Source organism: Balaenoptera musculus, chromosome 15, assembly GCF_009873245.2.
Source record: "Balaenoptera musculus isolate JJ_BM4_2016_0621 chromosome 15, mBalMus1.pri.v3, whole genome shotgun sequence".
Classification (NCBI taxonomy): domain Eukaryota; kingdom Metazoa; phylum Chordata; class Mammalia; order Artiodactyla; family Balaenopteridae; genus Balaenoptera; species Balaenoptera musculus.
The window spans coordinates 20,818,616-20,840,386 of record NC_045799.1 but is presented as its reverse complement, the minus strand read 5'-3'; the positions used below and the strand labels follow the sequence as shown (position 1 = coordinate 20,840,386).

Genomic DNA, 21,771 nt, shown 5'->3' with positions numbered 1-21,771 from the left:
ACACTTTTGTTTGTTTCCTGTGGGTCTAGTACTGACACCTGATTTTTTTTTTTAACAGGGATTTTTAAAAATTTGTGGTATAACATACAGAACATAAAATTTACCATGTTAATCATTTTTGAATGTACAGTTCTGTAGCATTAAGTACATTCACGTTGTCGTTCAACCACCACCACCATCTGTCTCTGGAACTTCTGCATTTTTTTTCAAACTGGAGCTCTGTACCCATTGAGCACTAACTCCGCATTCTGTCCTCCCCCAGCTCCTGCAGCCACCATTCTGCCTTCTGTCTCTATGAAATTTGACTGTTCTAGGAACCTCATAGAAGGAGGATCATACAATATTTGTCCTTTTGTGACTGACTTTTTCACTTGGTATAATAATGTCTTCAAGGTTCATTTACGCTGTAGCATGTGTCAAAATTTCTTTTTAAAGGCTGAGTAATGTTCCATTGTATGGATAGACCATTCCTCTGTTGGTGGGCACCCAGGGAGCCGCCACCTTTTGACTATGGTGAATAATGCTGCTGTGAACATGGGTGTGCAAGTATGTGTTTGAGTCCCTGCTTTCACTTCTTTGAGGTGTACACTTAGAGTGGAATTGCTGGACCATCTGATAATTCTATGGTTAGTTTTTTGAGGAATCGCCGCACCGTCTTCCACAGTGGCTGCACCATGTTGTATTCCCACCACCAGTGCACAAGGGTCCCAGCTTCTCTGGCACCTTCAGATTTTTGTGAGAATATGAGTTAAGGGATAAAAGCGTATAACCTGGAGGTCTTCTAATACTTAGAAATCAAAATCATCTAGAGCAGGGGTCCCCAGCCCCCGGGCCGCGGACTGGTACCCGTCTGAGGCCATTAGGAACCGGGCCGCACAGGAGGAGGTGAGCAGCGGGCGAGCGAGCGAAGCTTCGTCTGCCGCTGCCCATCGCTCGCGTTCCCGCCTGAGCCATCCCATCCCCCTCCCCGGTCCGTGGAAAATTGTCTTCCATGAAACTTGTCCCTGGTGCCAAAAAGGTTGGGGACCGCTGCTCTAGAGACTGTGGTTTGTCACACACTCCCCTGTGCTCCCCACCCCCCAGTAGCCTAGAGAAGGGAAATACTCATTGTTTCTTGCTTTTGTCTAACTTTATATTCACTGGCAATAGACGAAGCTATATGTCAGACTAAGCGTGGTGAAAGTTAGCTGTAATTGTGTTTTGGAGTAACCAGGCTTACACTGAGAAACAGGATTCTAAGCCTGGGGCTGGGGAAGTAGGTCACTCACGAGGCCAGAAGCTGTGGGGAGCATGCGGTGCCATTCGCGCTCTCTGTCTGATGCCCCGGGGGGCTGATTGCCGCAGACTCTGCGTCCAGGTGGCAGCAGCTGCAGCCCACAGTGTGCTTCCCTGGACTAGTGATGCCTCGGGCTTGCCGGGTGAAATGAGCCCTGCCGAGAGGGAGGCCGCCTCGTAGAAGGGTCCGGGAGCCGAGGGACAGCACGAGGGACACAGCCCCCGTATGCCCTGCCCCCTCTCCCTCTCAGGCTTTCTGCCAGGATTCTAGGTGTCCACACAGAGTAGGGAGCAGGTGTGGAGCTGACCTGCCCTAGTGATGGGGCCAAGCTGGCCCCCACTGAGCCTCACGGCAGAGTCCCTCGGTGTGGCCACCGCGGAGTGGGGTCCTTCCAGGCCTCCTTCCATCTGGACCATGTATAGGACATCCCATTTGGCAGGGTGAAGTGTTTATGTTACAAGCTTTACAAATCAAGCTACGTGTAAATAGATGATCTTAGTTTACAACGTGCTGTAAGGAAAATGTCAGGAAACGTCTTTTACTTCTCACTGACACATCGTATGTTTGAAATCAAAGATGCTTTTTGGTTTATAGGAAATTTCGGCTGTTCTCAGGAAATTCTAAGCATTGCCGCCATGATGCAGATCCAGAATGTCTTTGTGGTCCCCTCAAACCAGAAGTCTCAGGCTGTAAGTCCGACTGTTCATACGAGTCTCGCTCACTTGGGGCTTTCTTTTGTTAAAACTGCCCAGGAACTGCTGGTGACAGAGCAGCTTATGTTTTGAGGGTTAACTGTGTGTCTGACCTTGTGCCAAACATTTTACGTGCGTCATGTCATTTTATCTTCACCGTGGACCTGGCAGGGAGGTACTACTATCATCAGTTTTAGAGACGGAGGCACAGAGAAGTTAGGTAACTTCTGCATGGTTGCACAGCCAGACTTGACGGAGTTGCCTTTCACAGTCCAAAGCCCCAGGTCTTAACCATTGTCCTACTGACTTCCTAAGGGAAGTTTTTTTTTTTTTTTTAAAGGCTGCTCTGAGAGCAACCTTGGTGGGCACGTTAGTGACATAACGAGTCAGTGCCGGGGCACAGCAGGCTGGGCAAGTCAAGCTGCTGACAGGGCCCTCCCAAAGGCCCAGGCATCTGTGACAACTAGAAGGGTGAACGCTGGAAAGACTGTGAAGGAGAAATTACACTATTGAAGAGCACCGGGGAAGTGAGGCGTCCTGATGGAGGGAGGCCCAAGATGAGCTCAGAGCCGGTTCCTGCTGGAAGAGTCGAGAAGCAGAGGGCTGAATGTAGCAGGGAGGAGAGAAACTTCCTTATGGACCGTTACCATCTTCCCTGACAGTTGCATAGATGCAGGTTACGAAGTTTTCGTGCCTGGATGGGTCTGTTGTTTGTTTGCTTTTCTATTAGCCTTTTTAACAATCCTACCTCAGGACAGGCAAATTCATTTTCAAGACGAGGAAAGTGAAGTTCTAAGCACTGTGTCTAAAATTGCAACATATACCCCTCCCGTCTCCATCCCCTGCCCCTGCTTTATTTCTCTCCTCTAGCTGTTCTTACCACCTACCATACTATATATTTTGCTTATTTATCCTGTTTGTTATTTTTCTCCCACCACTGTTGTATTCACGGTTATATCCCAAATGCATAGAACAGTGCCTGGCCTATAGTAGGTGCTCAGGAAATATCTGTTATTGAATGAATGGAAGGATGGAAGGAAGGTGAATTGTGTGGTATTTGATACAAGGAGCAAGTTCTGAAGTCAATAAGTGTATTTGTGTACTTGTATATATATTGGATACGCCGTTCCTTGAACCCATGGGAGCAGATGGCATTGCCCAGGATCTCACAGGAAGAAAAACTTAGGGTCTGAAAGGATTGCGCAGCTAGTGGTGGCTTAGGAATATAGAGTGTCTTCCATGCTCCAGACAGCCGGCCCCTTGCCCTTCTGGAGCTTACCTTCTATCAGGGGCTGGGAGGAGTTCTTCTGAAAGAGAAGATATTGACTGGATAGAGGAGGAGAGGGACAAGAGCACTAATATTTATCTGACACCTGTGCCGGGTACTTTATGGTGGATTGTCTTAATCCCATAGCAGTCTTGATACACAAGTTTAATATTCCAATTTTCTAGATAAGGAAATTCAGGCTGAGAAAGGTTAAGTGACCAATCTGAGGTCTTTCAGGAAACGGCAGAGTCAGGATGGGTGCAAACCAGGTCTTTCTGACTCTACAAGCCATGAGCTATTCATCGTGTTATGTTGCCTCCAGGACAAGAGGCTCAGAAGAGTCAGCTTCTAAACGTTGCGTTTATTCTCTCCAGATTCGAGTGCACCGAAAATTTGCTGTGGAGGAGGGTGATCATCTTACCATGCTCAATGTGTATGAAGCGTTCATCAAGGTAAGCACAGCTGCCACTCAGAAGGCCCCCTCCACGCACCCGGCCACTGGAAGTGACCTAGGGGCGAGGATTCCGGAAGTGTAGTTTATAAAAGAATGGCCAACAGGCCTCTATTTTCCTATTAGATTATTGCCAGAACTTCTAATCCGTGGTGGTTTCTTGCTTCCCCTGCATAGCGATGTGGCCCCCAGCAGTGGGTCAGAGGCTCGGCCTTCCTTGGCTCACGCTTTCCTCACTCCGTCTCACACCCACCCCATGTTCCTGGACAACACTGTCTGACATTTGAATAGGAAGTTCTGATATATTTTCTGCAAATAAATGAGGCTGAGAGTAACTTGTGGTCTTGAATCTTCAAAGCTGTTTACGTGAGTTTGAGATTTCACACAACCACCACTCCTCCAGCTGCCAGACAAGCTGTGAGAAGACATTTAGTCGGGGATCCACATATACTTACATACCCTACCCAGATTTAGCCATGGTGATGGTAATTTTTGTTGTTCTTAATAGTCTGTAAAACTAGGAGCAAATAATACGGCTTAAAGTCCTCACTAAAAATCGCTACAAAGAGAGATCTAATGATGATGAAAACAATGAGAAAAGAAAACAATATATAAACTTCTTATATAAAGGAAAGGATGTTAAGGGGGAAATGAGACATTTCAGATATTCAGTATCTTGTCTTTACTTCTTAAATTATTTCTTTTAGAAGGGGAGAAATACTAAGTTTTTGTTTTCCCAGAGATTTGAAGTGAGATTATTGATGAACATTAATGAACAGTTTTCAGAAAACCAAATCTCTTATTGAGATTATTAATGGTGGATTAAGTCGCTTAAAATTCGCTTGTGCAAAAACAGTGCACCATTTCCAGCGTCCTCTACCAGTAGAGAGCGGGGCCAGGGCTACAGTGCATTACTCTGTAGTTGCCTTCTGGGAAAGTGCTCTTCGAATTATATTTTCTTACGTAAAAACACCTTCCTCCCTGGCGTATAATTTCAGAGCTACATTCCCACAGCAATAATTTAGGATATAATGATCATACTTCAGAATACAGAACAAAACTAAGTACTGTTGATAGAAAAATCATACTTTGGGGATTAAATAATAGTAATTTGCAAATTATTTCTAAATTGGCAAGTGTCGTATTACTTGCCTGTTGTCAAAGTGATAAATTCAAGCCTGCCAGAGAGGGAACGTTGATTTGCAAAGAACTGCAGGGAAGGGGTTCTGTCTGGTAGTTGGCCACTCCCGTGGGTATTTAAGATTGAAAACAATTCTGCTTGTCACTAAGTTCTCACTTGGCCTTTAGCACAGAGAGTGAGAGCGGAGAGCAGTCAGGTGGTGAGCAGGGTGGTCAACGTCTGTTTAGAGAGATGGTGCAAACAAGGGCCCGTTATGATCTGAAGATCTTGTCCCATTGAGTAAGCAAACGGGGACAGAGAGATGAATGACCTCCGCCACGTAGCCTCAGTTGAGAACATTCCTGTGCTCTTCTCACTCTCCTTCTATCTGGGTTGTCCTGTAGCACAATAAGAACTCCCAGTGGTGTCAGGAGCATTTCCTGAATTACAAGGGTCTCGTCAGAGCCGTGACAGTGAGGGAGCAATTGAAAAAGCTTCTTGTCAAGTTTCAAGTGCCCAAGAAATCCAGTGAAGGTAAGAATGCACTGCCACCACCAGTGACGCCCCTTTCTCTGCTCTGTGTAGTTGCATTCTTGGAGTTCTTGGGCTGGGCTGGTGCGAGGCAGCACAGTGTACTCTGGACCCACACCGGGTTCCTGTTTTGAATTGCCCGTGTTGGTGAAAAGCTGTATGTGAAAGTAGCATATTTCCCCCCAAGGAGGTCCATTTTTATTTCTGAGGGCTGTTCTTGGGAAAAAATTTCACAAGCCCTGACAACACTTAAGAATCATAAACATTCACATCATTGTACATTACGTGGTTAATTCTCCCATGTAGGCTTTGCAAGAAAAATGACTTTTAAGTGGACAACATTTATAGCTATTTCACATAAACTGCATTTTATTTTCAGTTACAGGTATGACTAAAGCAAGTGCCGTGTGTTTAGCCTAGGCAGGCACTGGGGTGAGATGGAAGTGTTGTGTAAGACACAGTTTCTGGCCTCCGGTAGTGACAGTGACTACTGAGGACACACTAGGTTACACCATGGCAGGGGTTCTACTTAATATTCTCTACTTAATCTCCTACTCTGAGGTGTGGGTGATGTTATCCTTATTTTACAGAGGAGTTGTTAGGTCCCAGGGAGAAGTTAACTTAAGTTCAGGACAGCACAGCTGGTAACCAGCGAAGCCAGGTCTGTGTGGCTCAGGCTTCTGAGGGGAGATGTGTCTGCTCAGCCATTCAGCGGTTGCCTTTCGAGCACCTCCGGAGTGCCAGGCCCCCAGCCGCGCTCTCAGCACCACTAGCGCTCACTAACATTTCTGAAGCGCCTGTAATAGGCCTGGCGGTGTTGCGAGTGTTTCCATACGTGAATTCATTTAGTGCTGACAGCACTCCAGTGAAACATGCGCTGCTGTTATCCCCATTCTACAGATGAGAAAAGTGGGCTCAGGCGACGAGTGACTTGCTGCACGAAGGTCCCACACAGTGAGTGTACAGTGGAATCAGAACTCAGGCAGTTTTATTCCAGAGCTTTATTTTGCCTTTATATTAAGAGCAACTAATTACATGATGACGAAGACATGGTTCTTTTTCTTTTTTAATTATTATTTTTAAAAAATTTATTTATGGCTGTGTTGGGTCTTCGTTTCTGTGCGAGGGCTTTCTCTAGTTGTGGCAAGCGGGGGCCACTCTTCATCGCGGTGCGTGGGCCTCTCACTATCGCGGCCTCTCTTGTTGCGGAGCACAGGCTCCAGACACGCAGGCTCAGTAGTTGTGGCTCACGGGCCTAGTTGCTCCGCGGCATGTGGGATCTTCCCAGACCAGGGCTCGAACCCGTGTCCCCTGCATTGGCAGGCAGATTCTCAACCACTGCACCACTAGGGAAGCCCGAAGACATGGTTCTTACTCTCAGGAAACAGTGCAGTGAAGGGAGAGATTCCTACAGAGACCCACTACTGCAGTATGAGATTATCAGTTGTCTTAGAAGCTACAGGAGTAGACGTTTGAGTGATCGTGGTGGACAGCAATGGGGGCTCTAGTGGGAATGCAGGGAAGAAGGAATCCAGCTTGGGGCTCTGGCCTGGGAGGCCTCACAGCGGGCCGCGAGTGGTGGCGGAAGTCCAGTTGAGCTTACTGGTTGAATTAGAAACCAGTGGCAAAGGGCTTGCTAGGCAGGGAGGACTGTGGAGACACGTGCTGGGAGAGAGGAGCATATAAGATGCTCAGAGAGTATTGACGGATGACCAAGCTCACAAGAGAGGGAAGAGTTGAAACCTGGGTGATTGGGTAAAGTTGGTGTCATCAATAGAAACAGGACGCTCACAGGGGCAACTCATTGGGGAGAAGCCGGTCAAGCACCTGTCGCCCAGCAGATAGAGGACAACGTGCATCTGCATCTTTGTTTCTTAACCTGTTTTTCATTGTCAACCTGAAACAGCAGAAGTGTGTCTTGGGGGGCTCTGAGGAGCTCCAGTTCTTTATGTCTCAGTGCAGAAAGAATTCAGTGAGAGGCAAAGTGATAGATAAGAAGTGATTTATTAGAATAGGACGCTTGTGAGGCTTACAAGCTGGTGGGCGAGAGGGTGCCACGCCGACAACTTAGTGGGCTACAGTTTTATAATCAAAGGAAAAGTGGTGGGGGGGAGGAGACCACCTTCTTCCTCATTCTTGAGTAGACGTCAAGCTTCCATCATCAGCTCCTCCTCCACGTCAGGCGGGGGAGTTTTCTTGTCCCTACATGGTGGAACTGGGACTGTCATGGCGCAGTGGAAATGAGCAAAAAGGCGGTAACGTATACTAAAATAGGGTAAATCATCTCAGGTTTCAGTATGATGTCACCTATCCTTACATTTTTGCTTCTAGTGTGCGCAGAGAAGCATGTCCTAGGAATCACTAACGTACTGAGCTCACTGGGCAGGATGTGGGTCTCATTCCACCATTGTTTTATTGTTTTGGGGCATGTCTCATGCTTCTGTTGCATGGTTTTGTTGCTAAGCAAGCCGGCTTGGTTTTGTGGTTAAGCAAACCTGCTTTCTTGAATGATCATTAACTTACAGGGGTCTCCCATACTTTTTCTCTACTTACAATCCCCTAGTAGGATTAACTATTTAATCGCCTCCTTTGTCCCTTTACTCTGTCCCTATCGAACCCCTCAGCCAGGAGAAAAGTTACATTGAATTTCAACTCTTCCTAACAAGAGAAATTAAATACTAAGGAATAAGATTTTGTAAGGTAGGGTTGAACTCTGGAGGGCCACAATCATTGTAAGATCTAAGATTCCCTACTACCCTGCCCTCAAGAGCCCATTTTTATCCCTTGGAAGTGATATCGTCCTGATAACAATGCACGTTCTACATAGAAATTTATTTCGGGCAATTGGAGAGAAGGGACTGAATCTAGGATCAAATTGTGGTTAGAAATGTAGGTTTGAGATTTATCAGTTCTGTGCTGAAGAACAGTAGAGAAAATCATGGAAATTCAATAAATTACATGCAAATTTAAAACTTCTAGATGTTAAAGAAAGCAAACAGTGAAAAATATTTTCAGCAGATATGAGATAAAAAATTAAAAACTTTATGACAGAATGAGTTTATTTAACATATTTTTTAATAATGTTTTAGCTTTTTGTTTTTTTTTTGGCTGTGCTGCATGGCTTGCGGGATCTTAGTTCCCCGACCAGGGATCGAACCCACACCCTTGGCAGTGAAAGCACAGAGTCCTAACCACTGGACCGCCAGGGAATTCCCTGTTTAACATATTAAGAAAAAAAAAAACCCCACTAGTTTCCAAGTTGATAAATGGGCAAAGGAATGGAATGGAAAATTCACAAAAGAAGAAATATAGACAGTAATCAAATAAATGTGCAATAAAAGAAGGGGTACCTTTTTGCTAGAACATTGCTGGTAAGAATGCAGTGAAACGGACATTCTCATACATTGTTGATGGCTTTGTAAATTATACCACCTTTTGGGAACTTATTTACCAACATACTGTATTTTATTGGATCCAAGACACCATCATTTGTAAGACACACCATTATTTTATGTATCATTAAGAAAGAAAAAATGCTGCCGATTATAATACAATTGCTGTCCTGATTTCAGTGAGTTAAAGTGTAAAAAAGGGTGGGTCTTAGAATTGATGAAATATATATATCATAAGCCATATAGATGACATTATCGTTTTGCACAATAATTTGGATATATCCTGTGGAAATCATCTAATAAATGGGCAGGCTTTATCCTTGGAAGATGTTTACTATAGCAACACAGCCACCAATTAAAATGAGATGTTTGAAAATTTTGAAGAATTACAAACTGTGGCTATAATCACAGAAATAATATTGTAGTGTTAGTGTCCCAGGTTGTGTCTTATGGAAGGAGCATCATTCCTGCAAAATGCTCTCCTAAAAAGGAGTTCCGAGGTCCCTGGCCAGCCCGTGGAGCGCTCTGTAGGTTCTGGTGCTCAGCCTTGGTCTTGTCGTCTGTGGCCCAGGGAGGGGTTGGGGGCCCCAGGTTAAGGGAACGGTCCAGCGTATTTCCCTCGGCAGCCATTGTGGGAGGGTGGGGACCACCATAGATGGTGCCAGGGCAGGTGTCCAGCACTGGGAAGCATGGGGCTGGGACCCGTTCAGGAGATGGTTGCAAGGTGGCTCGAAGCAGCCTGGGGTGGGCCTCATGGCACAGGCCTGAGCACACAGAGCATAGGGCAGAAGAAATCTCATCCATCACTCTGTTTGCTACCTTGTGTAGGTGATCCAGATCCGGTTCTGAGGTGCATTGTTTCCGGATTTTTTGCAAATGCCGCGAGGTTTCATTCTACTGGAGCTTATAGGTAACATGATATTTTGTGAAGTCATTTGTGAAGTCACTTAAGTCGTTGAAATCTTAAAAATAATCCAAACCCCATAGCAAGGTGACATGCAGGGAAAGTAGAGAAATTAAATCATTTTTCTTTATTTGTATCATGCCTCTTTTTAAAGATGCATTGAGGTTAGCTGTATAGCTTTAAGTGACATGTCTTAACTTTATGGAAATGATTCTCAAATACTCAGCCCATCTACATGTTGTAGGAGGATGACAGTTACGAGTCTGGAAGCTGGTAATATTTCCATTCTAATCAGAGAATAATAGGACCAGAGGGAACCATTAAAGATGATCTTTCCTAGAGAAGTTACTTTTGCCCTTGGGCAGTTCCTAATGTTTTTAGAGATCTGCAGAACTGCAGCTACCCAGATAGATAGTGGCCACGTTTGAATGTTGGCAAGTGTTTCTTCATGTGCTGGCCACCCCTCGCACTGCTACAGACTTCAGCCTGTCTCTTCCAGTTCCATTTTCTAGGCACAGAAAAATCACTGAGCATTGATGCCCTCCGATAACGTCTAGTATATTCAAATGTGGTAAAAGCTAACACATAGTTCAAGCCTCTTTTCTCTAACTGAATCATTCCAGTTCTTTGAATTGTTATTTTTAGTCTGTCTTTTCTGAGCTCGTTTTAGTCTCATAACTTCACTGTAGCCGGTTTAAAGCGCAGTGATCATGACGATCTCTTCTTTAATAAGGGAGCAGTCAAAAGGCTTTCTCCCATCTTGTCTTTGGATTTCCTCCATATATTGTCATTAGCTTTTTCCCCTCAGAACGTATGACGGTCCTGTGATCCTGCAGTCACCATGATGTCCCGTCCCGGACACTGGGCTTTGTTAATGAGCCCAGAGTTGCATTGGGCTTCTTTGTTTTTTTTGGCAGCCAGGTCTCCTCCATCTAGTATCCTAGCAGCTGACTGTTTGATCCTCAGTATAGCACTTTCCATTTGTCTCTAGTGTGTTCTGTTTGTTACTCCAGGCCAAGTAGTCTAGCCTATCAGTATCATGATTCTGTTGCCCATTGTATGAGCTCCCCCTCCCAGCAATGGGTTGTCCCTGTTTGAGGCAGCTCTGGAGAGGCCTGTGATCTTCTCCAGTGAGTGCCGTTATTTTGTTGTCATTTGATTGCCCCGCTCTCCTCAAGAGTATTAATTAGCAATTTCTACGAGCATTTACAGAATTCTTTCGCCAGTGTCCTTAACAAGAATACAGGCTACATAATAGGCTTCGCAGTGGTTGGTCCCTTTGAGACAAAGTTCAGTGGCAGTCATCTGATAGGACAGCCAGGACCCCAGGCGCTGGCTTTATTTCAGCGCCAGAGATGAGCTGGGTCATGGCCTTGAGGCACTTGCCTGACACATAGGTCCCGGGCACCCACAGAAGCGCTCTGTAGTTACGGTTTCGGCAGCAGCATCCTAATCTGTTACGGTTCTCTTGTGAGCTCATCTTACCGATAGTTGTGTGCATGGTAAACATTTTTTGAATTAAATTGAATCAAGTCTGAGTTGGAATTTGAAATATTATCTCAGAGAAGTGGATAGTCCAATATTGAGCTTTCTTTTTTTCTCGTATTATAATCTCCCCCATTAGACAATCTTTATTATTTATCTTTACTATTTAACCTTGTTTAATAGAAAAGTTTATAGACGTAATCGTATATATTATTTCTGTCCTCAAGGAAATTTTTGAAAGAGAACCTACAGAAGATAAACATAAACATAGGCAGAGCAATGTATTTCTCGGTTATTTTTTTGAATGTCCATGTGTTGCTTTTCTTCTCCCTTTTTTGCGTGATTTATTCTTGATTTCTAGAGTGACAGCGGGGGAGGGATCATAAAGGGCACAAGAGAAGATGGAGAGAATAGTTTTGTTTGTGTGAAGTACAACCTGCATGCATTTTTGATGACGTTAAACGCGTCTGTGGGAAGGTCTTGCTTTAAGTGTTTAAAATGTACTTGAGACAAACTTGTTCTGCTTCCCAAGGACCATCCGTGACGATCATGAACTGCACATCCACCCTGCATCGGTCCTCTACGCAGAGAAGCCGCCCCGCTGGTAAGCCCCCTCCTGCTCCTCTGCCTTGTAAGTGTGTTGAAGGCAAGGCCTAGTTCTTGTTCGTCTCTGGGTCCCCAGCGCCTGGAGTACAGGCGCCCAGTACACGTTTGCTGACTTTGTTCTACTGTGATCGGCTATAGAATTTCTGCTCTATCAAGGATCCCTTTAAGCCAGTGGTCTTATTCCTCTGCTCACTCATCCACTCAGCAAACATTCATGTGCACCCACGGACTAGGTGCTCTGTCCTTGCGCTGGGGACAGTTGTGCAGAGAGGAGTTCAGGTCCCAGCCCACAGCCTGACAGACACAGATGGGTGCCAGTACCTGGGGAGAAAGGCTTTGATAGAGGGGTGTATTTGATAGGTGGCTGAGGTTGGCACTTCATGTGCCAGGGAGTCAGGGCTGGCTGCTTCAGGGAGGAGATAATACTTGCTCTGGAAGCTGGTATCTTTTTTTTTTGCCATACGGCGTGGTATACGGGATCTTAGTTCCCCGACCAGGGATTGAACCCATGCCCCCTGCAGTGGAAGTGCGGAGTCTTAACTACTGGACCGCCAGGGAAGTCCCTGGAAACTGATATCTATATTAATATATGCACTCCTAAAATCTGAGGATTTAAATTACCTTCTTGGCTCTTTGGTGTCTGTTACCTCAGCCTCAGGCAAGCCTTTTTTAATAGAAGTATAATTTATATAGATTGGAAGAGTATTGACAGCTGTGTTCCCCACGTAACCCATACTCCTAGTAAGATATAGAATACTTTCATCTCTCTAGAAGGTTCCCTTGTGTCTCTTTACAGTTAATTCCCAGCTCCTTTCAGAATCAGTGAGCCTTTGCTTCTATTTCTGCATTTTCTAATACATTAGGCTCTGTTCAGAGTTCTGTAAATAAAAGCATAAGGATCCAGAGGGTCCTGTGCTGATAACTGAGGTGTCCTGGAAATCACTTAGGACTTAGAGAGTCTCCTCTGTAAAATGGACACACTGGTACCCACCACTCAGGTCATGAGGCTTAAGTGAGCAGCATGAATGCATTTGTTTAGTGTAGTGCCTGGCACACAGAATAGATAGAAACGTGTTAAAGGTAAAGGGGAAAAAACTCGTCATCTCTAATTGTTGTGGTTCTGACTCTCATCATAAGATATAGGAAATTAGCTCATGTTTTCTTCTTGTTTCAGGGTTATCTACAATGAAGTTATCCAAACCTCCAAGTATTACATGAGAGATGTGACCGCCATTGAATCTGCTTGGTTATTAGAGCTGGCCCCTCACTTTTATCAACAAGGAACGGTAGGAATGAGCCGAGCCTGTCCCCCAGAACCACCTGTTACCTGCCTCTTTGTATTTTTAAATACACATTTATTTTCCAGTTTAATGTCCTAAACTTGCTGTCCCCTCCCCCCACCCCACAGTGGTACACAGGGTGAAAGGCCATTACCATGGTCCCAGACCATTCTGGGTGAAAGCACCGTACCATTGCTCGTGGTGAAGTGCATTTAAACATAAATCCCTCCAACTTACACGACAAAAAAAGAGAATGTATCTTCAGCTCTTCCTCTCTCCCTCTGCTCTTCTAAACCATTCCCAAAGAAGTTTTGTCACACTGGACTGTGTTCACAGGAAGCAGCACAAATATTTTCTGATGAGGATTGCCTTGCCAAGATGGTAAACACATGTGCAAGCTTAAACCCGAGGTGGTTTAAACGCATGGTGGGAGATGCCGAGCGCCGGCATCGCTGTGTATATAGTATATGCTCTTCTTCCACGGCAGACGTGCACATTAATTCAGCATCTTTGTCATCTCTGATCTATTTTGCTTTTAGACTGGTTTTCTACCTCGTTATGGGTCACATTTTCCTGCTTCTCTTGTCTAGTAATTTGTTGTTGTATGCTGGACATTATAGGTGCTTTGTTGTGAAAAGTTGATTTTGTTGTTTTTATAGAATATTGAGTTTTTTCCTAGTAGACAGTACTGGCAGATCAGTTTAATTCCACCAAGGCCTGATTTTAGTCTTTTTCAGGCAGGTCTAGAGTAGCCCTCCTCCTAAGACATGGGCTTTTTGATGCCTCAACTGAATGCCTAGGATGTTCATTGAGGTCTTTGCACTCTGGCTGGTCAGAGCTCCAGTGTCTCCAGCACTGTACAAATCTCCAAATCTCCATATCAGGTCACAACTCCCCAGTAACTAGTCTCTGCCAGCCTCATGGAACCTTGGCCTTCACATGTGCAGCTTAGCTTTCAGCCAAAGACTTAAGGGTGGTAGCTCTATGTAGGGTTCTGGAACTCCTCCTTTCTGATGGCCTGTCCTGCAGATTCCAGCTAGCTCAGCAGCTCTGAACTCTGATCTGTGTTCCCTCTGCCCAGCTACACTGTCCTCTATTTAGGGTTCACTTCCCTATGACAAGGTTTGGAGGGCCATGCAGAGACCTGGGATGACTATAAAGCTCACCTCACGTGTTTCCTTCCTCTCAAGGATCACAGCCCTGTGCTGTTACCCAGTGCCTGAAAATGATTGCTTCAGATATTTTGTCCAGTTTCACCATTGCTTACCACAGAAGGGAAACCAAAACCTGTTACTTCATCAAGGCTGTAACCAGACTACCGTGTTTTCAAACCAAAATTTGGCTTGATCGGTATATTTTAAAATTGGGAGATTTCACATTAAATATGGATTTCAAGATTCTCTTGAAAGAAATGTTAAATTTGCTGAGTTTCTGAGCCTGAGTTGCTGCCTGGCAGCAGTCAGCAGGGGCTGAGGAATGGCTGGCTGCCTGCGGTGGGTGAGTGACTCTCTCCAGGTCCTGCCTCACTTGTTTATTTCACTTGCTCAACTCTTCAAAACATTTGAGTTGTGATCCTATAAATGGAAAGATCTTCTCATCCCTCTCCCTCCAGCAATGTTAAGGGAAGTTTCTTTTAAAATCTTATGATATTTAAATCTTAAACAATATGACAAAAAAACCTTTCAAACCTGTATCATTCTTCACATATCCTCATCCAGATATTTCAGCTAGAAATGAGATCAACTGCAGGGACTGAGAAAAACGCGGTGTGTTGTCTCTGCTGTACTGGGCTGATAAGAGTAAACCTGAAGTGAAAGAAAATCTTTTTCCTGCAAACAACTCAGGTGGAAAGCAGCAGACTTCAGAAGTCCAAGAGCAGCTGTTAGACACGCAGACGAGAGGTTAAGGAGAAGGGCGCGCCGTGAGGGTGCTTGTTAGAGTAGCAGGAATCAGGGACTTAGAGAAGGGTGATTCTGAAGTGGCCTCAGGTTCAGTTAGACTCTTGGAGAACAGAATTAACCTAGAAGCGGAGTCAAAATGACAGTTCCTCTCAGTCAAACACACAAAGTTAAAGAGCAGATTGCCCCAGAACTTGGGAGAAAATGACAATGCCAAGTTTGCCTTTTTTCTCCAAATGCCTGTTTTTCAGCTCCTCCGCTCCGCTCTGATGACTGCCTGTGATCAGAGTATTTTTAGAGAGGCCGGGACCTCAGAAATCACCTAGGTCGACGACCTCATTTTACAGGCGAGGGCCCTAACCCTTCCCACACCCCAAGAAACTTGGTCCCTCCCTAACTAAACAGTCCAAAGGCACTTCTGCTATTAACTTGTCCAAAATGGATTGATTTCTCCGAGAGCCCTGCCGCTCTCCAGTGGCTGCCCATGCATGGTGGATGGTCCCTGGCTGAGCACAGTGTAGCACCTCGCAACCGTGCACAGCCCCCAGATCCTCCCCGGCTCTGTGCCTGGCATCTTTGGTGACTTTCCATTACCACTGTTTTTCAGAGTGTTGCCCTCACCCTGTAAAGAGGCCTGAAATGGTCCAGAGTCAGCTTTGTTTATACTCAACATTCTCCTCAGAAATGAGCACCAGAAATGGTCCCACAGGCATGATGACCTCACCCCCCATTCCCAAGCTAAGGCTGTGGGTGTCTACCATTAGTGGGAGGGGTCACGTCAGGTGAAGTGCACAGAGGAGGGAATTTGGAGAAATTCAGGAAGACCCACAGCTGGAGAGGGGAAGGCCAGGGGGACCTCCTGTTCAGAGATTTGCCTTTCAAGTCCTTAAATTTTTTCTCCTGATTCTGAGATACCTTTGGAATCTAGGGAAATCCCTCTTCACCAGGGCCTTTGCAAGAATCCATACTGGTCCTTTCTTGGGCATAAGCGGTTAGAAAGTGTGGCTTCTTGCAGCTCGTTTACTCCTGTGTCCTGTTCACTCGGCCACCCATCCTGTTGTGCTTGGTGGGGTGCTTCATCTTCTTTTGCACCTGCATTCTTTCAGGGCCTGCAGTTCTCTGTCGGCGAGGGGGATGGCTGTCTTGAGGCCATTGTAGGTGCACTAAGAATGGGGTTTGGGCATGGAGTAGGCTGGGGGTTGGCAGGCCTGCTCTGCTGGCAGTCGGGGGGTTGGGGAGTCCTCGTGTGAAGATCCTGCTGCGTGTTAGGGCAGCACATCTGGGGTATCTCCTGGCTGTTGGTGTATGATTATTAAGGGGGTATCAGGGATACCTCAGTTGGTGAACAGAGGACCTTTATTGAAATCTTCCGTTTATACTCCCTGCCTCAAATGCATATTTTAGGATTTCTAGCACTTTTGGCTTTACTTTAGAGTGTAAAGAATGCTTGTCTCCCCCAGTTCTATTATCTGATGCCCATGATTATAACGTTATGCTTCCTGGGTTATGTATACTGGTAGAGAGTGACATTTCCAAAAGAAAAACGTGTCACCAGGAAGTGTCCTTTTCCTGTGTGTCTTCCCCACTCTTGCGCAGGGCTCTAGGAGAGTAGGGCCTTGAGCTCAGGTACCTGACTTTAGTTGGCTGACCTCTTTGTTCCTAAGGGGAGAAGACCTTCCCTTGACCGTTCTCAAGAAATTCTAGGAAACGCACGGTGATCTGTGGCCCGAGCCCAGGCCCCAGAGCAGCACGGATATTGGGCTGCAGTGCTGGCCGTGGGGGGGGCGGCCTGGGGTGGAGGGAGAGCCGCGTCTCACTGACAGCTGCCCGCAGAGCCCCGGGGGCCCAGGTTGAGCCAGGGTGGCCTGACCTCGGGCTGTGTGGCTTACTGAAGGCCTGTTTCCTTTGTTGGTCGCTTGGGCTTTTTTCCTCTATTGCCTGAGGGGCAGGGCATTTACTGAGAAGGTGTGGGCCAGATGGAAGGTTTGATTTGGTCACTTCCGTGGGAACCATGTTGAAGTCTGCTTCCTTTGTCTGACCGACCCCAGCGATGACATTTTCTCTTCTCTTGTAGCACCTGTCCCTAAAAGCCAAGAGGGCCAAGGTCCAGGACCAGTGAGCAGAGCTGGGCTGGCGCTGCGGGGGCTGCTTGGCGCCCTCTCCTCCACTCTGCCGCCCCCCCGCCCCAGGGTGGGGGAGCTGGAGTCGGCTCCTGTGGACCCTTCATCGGCTCTTAAGTGGGCTGCAGCCCGTTCACAGCCCCTTCCCGCCCCTCAGCATCTGCATTCCTCGCTGGGATCCCAGAGGAGTTTGTGCCTGGGAGGGCATCCTGCCTCTCGGGGGCTGGAAGGCCCGCGCTCTTTGCTCACCCAGCACCCTCCCTGGCCCAGTGTGCCACTGCCACCAGGCGTGCAGCCCTGGCCCAGCTTCGTGGGGAACGAGGAGGAAAGCGGGCTGCCGCGGGCTGGAGCACCACGTGGAGGCGGGCAGAGGGTTTGTTGGGCTGGCTTTGCTTTCCCTGCTGGGGTCCCAGCTCCGTTGACCACTGAGGTCCGCGGCCAGGTGTGAACAAGCGTGTATCTATGAAGGCCTGAGACCCTGGAAACATGGTGGATTTCTGTCAGAATCACCCAGGGGCGTGTCTGGTGGGCACAGGGGCCCCCAAACCAAGCAGCTTCTGTTTTCCCTCTGCCCGTGTCACTATTTGTCAGCGGTCAGGAGACTTGCGAGGCTTGGCGATTGACAGAGAGGACCCATGTGTGCTGTGCTTTGTTAACACAGGATTTCTCTGCTTCACAAGCGGGCTTAGCTTCCCCTCCGTGCACAGTACCATGTCCTGATGCCATTAGTGAAAGCGCTTCAGCTCAAACCCCATCCCGGATCCTCTGTAGCAGAAATTCACAACAGTTTAGAGGCCCTAAGCTTCTGTAGCTCAGGAACATAACTTGTACGTTTGCCTTTTGTTTCCTTGGGTTCTTGCGAGAATGCCAGACGAGGTCAGGGGCTCTTCCAGCAGGCACTGGTGTCATTGTCCCCCGGGCTGCTTTGCTGTGATGATGTTTGCATTTCAACCCATGACTGATACAGATTGTTTTCCCCTTACTGTTTCAATGACATTTATTTTAAAAACAAGTAGCTCGAAAGTTTATTTTTGTACTGATGTTAGTTTGGATGAGCCACTTTTGGCACCAAATGTGTATGTCATTTTTATTTCTGTTTTATAAACATGTAAATAATAGTGATAACTTGTTAATAATAGTAAACCTTTATACTTAAAGTAAATGTATTCCCTCCCATCCATGGTTCTCGTGGTCTGTATTTTAAGATGGTCCAATTAATTCTTCCCAGTGAGGGCTTGACATTAGCTAAGAAACCAGATGCTTGGCACACAGCAGCCTTGGGGGGGTCACATGACCACAGGAAGCCCCATAAAGCAAGATCATGTGGCCAAATGCCCTCCAGAGCTTGTTAGAGCAAACATGGGATGTTGTTTAAATGAAGTCCCAAGGAAGTGCCAGTTCCTCCCGGTTTCCGATTGGGATCCTTATGGAGAAGGGTCAGAAATACTTCTATAAAGTCTGAATTTAGGACCAGGGCTGATGCTAAAGAGCTTCTGTTGGGATGGGAGGAGGAAAGGTGCAGAATCCACGTCCTCTGGTGGGCGAGACCGCAGATCAAAAGAGGCGATCAAGCACAGCGGTCCTGGCTGCAGCCCGGAGCCAGCGCGGCGTCACTGGCTGCCTCTGCCTGGGCGTCCCTGAGCCCAAGCACATCTGTGCCCCTGTACCCACACCAGGGCACGCCTCTGAGCTCTGTACCCTGTTTCACGTCGCAGCCTCGTGTGTGGAGAGGAGCCATCACCGTCAGAGGCTGGCAACCACGAAATCACGGCCTTGGCCCGGGGCCTTCTTTATGCGTAACTGCAGGACCACGTGACCTCATCAGAGAGCAGTGACCCAGCCTGGCTGAGAGAGGCCAGCAGGGCCCGATGGCCTAGCAAGCTCACAAGACTTTGTCCCCAGGTCATTCGACAAGAATGAGTCTCCTCAAGCCCCACATGGGTTTTAGGATATCGTTAGTGGAATTTCCACAGTACTGCGGTGTTTTCCTTCTGAAGCGAGCTGCTCGGGTGAGGCGGTGGAGGGGAGTGGTGTCCCGGAGGCGCAGGGGTGGGCGCTTTCTGTGCTTGTTCACACTCCGCTGGTTCCTTCTTGCAGCTGGTCTCCCTGAGGGCTGGATGGAGCCGTCACGAGGAGCCCCTGGTCCAGCCAGTGCTCCTGCCTGTCTCAGTACAGTCATCAGGTGCTGGCTGCGCACCTGGGCTGCGTGCACGGCACAGGGACGGGGCTGGAGGCCTTTGATGATGAGTGACTGGGTGAGGGGACCAGCACGGAGGCAGGGGACGAGGATGACAGCGTTGAGAGATTGCAGAGGCCACGGCGGTAGTTAGAAGCCAGGCAGCATCCAAAAGAAGCTTCCCCACGACAAGACCCTTCCTTGTGAACATACAGATCATGCTCACGTTCTGCTGCCCTGTCTGTCCCCACCCAGTTGAGCCTTTCACTTTGGCCATGAGCGTGGAGAGTCCCCCAGTCCCCCAGCTCCACGCTCTGGCATCAGCACAGCCTGCGACCAGCGCTGTTTTCCCTTGGTGGCCCACGTGCTTCCATTCAGTCTGGGTTCCCTTGCCTTCTGTCCCTGTTCCCAGCTCCGTTTTCAGGACGCAGTGCTGACGGCTTCTGGTCACTCATTTCATGGGGTTGAGTGGTGCGGCACAGGTCTGAGGTGCCTAAATTTGGATGACCGAGAGAGACCCCATCCTGGAACTATTGAACCAGATCTCTGACTGTGGGACCAGGGAGTCTGCAGTTGGAAAAGCTCCAGTCCAGATGATTCTAGTCATGTGGTGGATTGGGAACCACTGATAAAGGAGACAGATGTCGTGAGGACGTCAACCCAGGGAGGGAGGTGAGCCGCCAGCTGGGCAGTCAGAAGGAGCATCAGACTTGAGTGACAGTTTTTATACAGGTGGTACTCTAAGCTATACCAGGATCCACCCCAAGACCACTGGCCTGTTCCCCTAAAGCTCTGATCAGTGGGGTTGGAATTCAACTCCAGGCAGGTTGTGATGGTGGGCACCAATGTCGGCCCACGATGAGTTTTCCCGACTGCCCTCTCCAAGTGACAAATGTAATAATAAGCATTTCGTAAAGCTTAAAGTTATTCTATATAAAAGATCGTCCCATCCTTTAGTTTTTGTGTGTGTGCCAAAATGTTCTTTCTTTTAGAAAATGATGGTGATATTAGATGGTAGTTTAAAAAGATGTTTTCCTTGGAAAAATAAAACATCAACAATCTTACATCAGTCTCCCAATTAAAAACCAATTCAAAATAAAAACAAAAACTGGTTGATGAAATCCCCAAGTCCAGGAACCACTGGACTGTGGGCTAAGTGGACCGTGTGGGCCAGCTGGCAACATAGGCACCAAGCATCATAGCTCTGGGGAGATGGGCTGCCTTGCCAAGCAGCTGAATTGCAAGTGAACTTCTGGAGCATCAGGAGGACTACCTGTCTTTACATAATTGGAAGGATTCAAGGCAGCAGGACCAGCCCGCAGATCCCTTACTTCACCTTTAGCTAAGATCAGATACTTTCCACTCTCCAGTGAATCACCTGGATGTGTCCTCAGCCTTCCAACTTGTGCTGAAACAGGATGATGGAACTCTGGATTTCCTACCTGTTTAATCTCTTTTTTCCTGTCATTGGAACTGGAAATAGCCAATCAAATCATTTCATACTCAAGCCGGCCACGTGGGGGCGAGTAGCTAGTCTGGGTGGAGGTGTCCTGGAGAGGGCTTGGCCCTGGATCCTCATGGTCACTGCTCTGTCTGGCAAGCCAGGGGGATGTTCTGGCACCTCTGGTGAATCACGGAGATGTTGCCTTCTGTGTTCTTGGGTGGTATTGAACTTGTTCAAACAGGCTGTCTTCTCGCCTGCCAAAGAGATTCCAGGGCATCATTTTCCCTGGCCCTATGGCATCTGTGGCCTCAGCCTCACTTGTGGGCTCAGCTGAAGGCAGGGAGTGAGCCAGAGAGGCTGGGAGATGCACGAAGGAGTTGGTGTGGTGGTGAGGGGCTCGCTGGGGAGAATGCCCCAGAATCTCCATAGTTAGGCGAAGGCCCAGCATGGGCTGCTGCCCGTGGCTTGTCCGTGGACCATGGTCTAGGCAGTGGCTTTGAATACAGAGGTCCTGGCCAGGATTTTCCCTGGCCCCAGACTGATGGGGAGAACCATTACATGATCCAAAGACAGCCCAGGACCCTGCTTCTGGCCCACTGCACCTGGACCCCAGGGCCCCCAGGGGCAGGACTTGGCTGGTAAGGAATTACCAGTTTGCCTTCAGTTGGTTCCTTTGAGCCTTTTTCTCTCAATTTCCACTTGCTTTGTTTTCAGTTCTGAAGTACAGTCGGGTTTTCTTAGTACCTGCCCTGTGTTTACTCTTAGCTCTTTGTTTTTTGTTTTCATGTGTGTGTATGCTTTGTCCCTTTAACCTTTATTTCTCTGGCTTCTGCATTATTTCCCTTTTTGCCATGAAGTTTAAAAAAGAATATAGATGTATGTTATTTGCTTCATGTTTATACTGTTTTAAAAAACATTTTTACCTTCACATTTATTTTAACTTCTTGGTCTTCTTTACACTCTACTTATTTGTTTCTAACTTTTATTTTGTACTTTAGGTTAAAAAAATCTCATTCACTTTTTTGTTTTTGTTCTATAAATATTTTCTTCAACTATTTTTATTTTTTTATTTTAACTTATTAGTTTTAAATTCACCTTAACAATTTACTTCCCATTTCATTTTACTTCA

At 47.1% G+C, this 21,771-nt stretch overlaps 1 protein-coding gene across 4 annotated transcripts in view; it reads left to right on the top strand.

The window, feature by feature from the left end:
- DHX35 (DEAH-box helicase 35) overlaps nucleotides 1-18,200 on the top strand; it is a 72,356-nt gene extending 54,156 nt beyond the window's left edge. For 2 of the 4 annotated variants that reach the window (XM_036827018.1, XM_036827019.1), the window contains 7 exons: nucleotides 1,871-1,965; nucleotides 3,610-3,687; nucleotides 5,211-5,340; nucleotides 9,558-9,639; nucleotides 11,651-11,722; nucleotides 12,899-13,010; nucleotides 16,977-18,189. In XM_036827018.1, the coding sequence (XP_036682913.1) occupies nucleotides 1,871-1,965; nucleotides 3,610-3,687; nucleotides 5,211-5,340; nucleotides 9,558-9,639; nucleotides 11,651-11,722; nucleotides 12,899-13,010; nucleotides 16,977-17,021 (614 nt within the window). In that variant the 3' untranslated portion in view covers nucleotides 17,022-18,189. Of the gene's footprint in view, nucleotides 1-1,870; nucleotides 1,966-3,609; nucleotides 3,688-5,210; nucleotides 5,341-9,557; nucleotides 9,640-11,650; nucleotides 11,723-12,898; nucleotides 14,365-16,976 lie in introns of those variants that run through there. The other 2 variants (XM_036827017.1, XM_036827016.1) reach the window with 2 other exon arrangements.
- The last annotated feature ends 3,571 nt before the right edge of the window (nucleotides 18,201-21,771 follow it).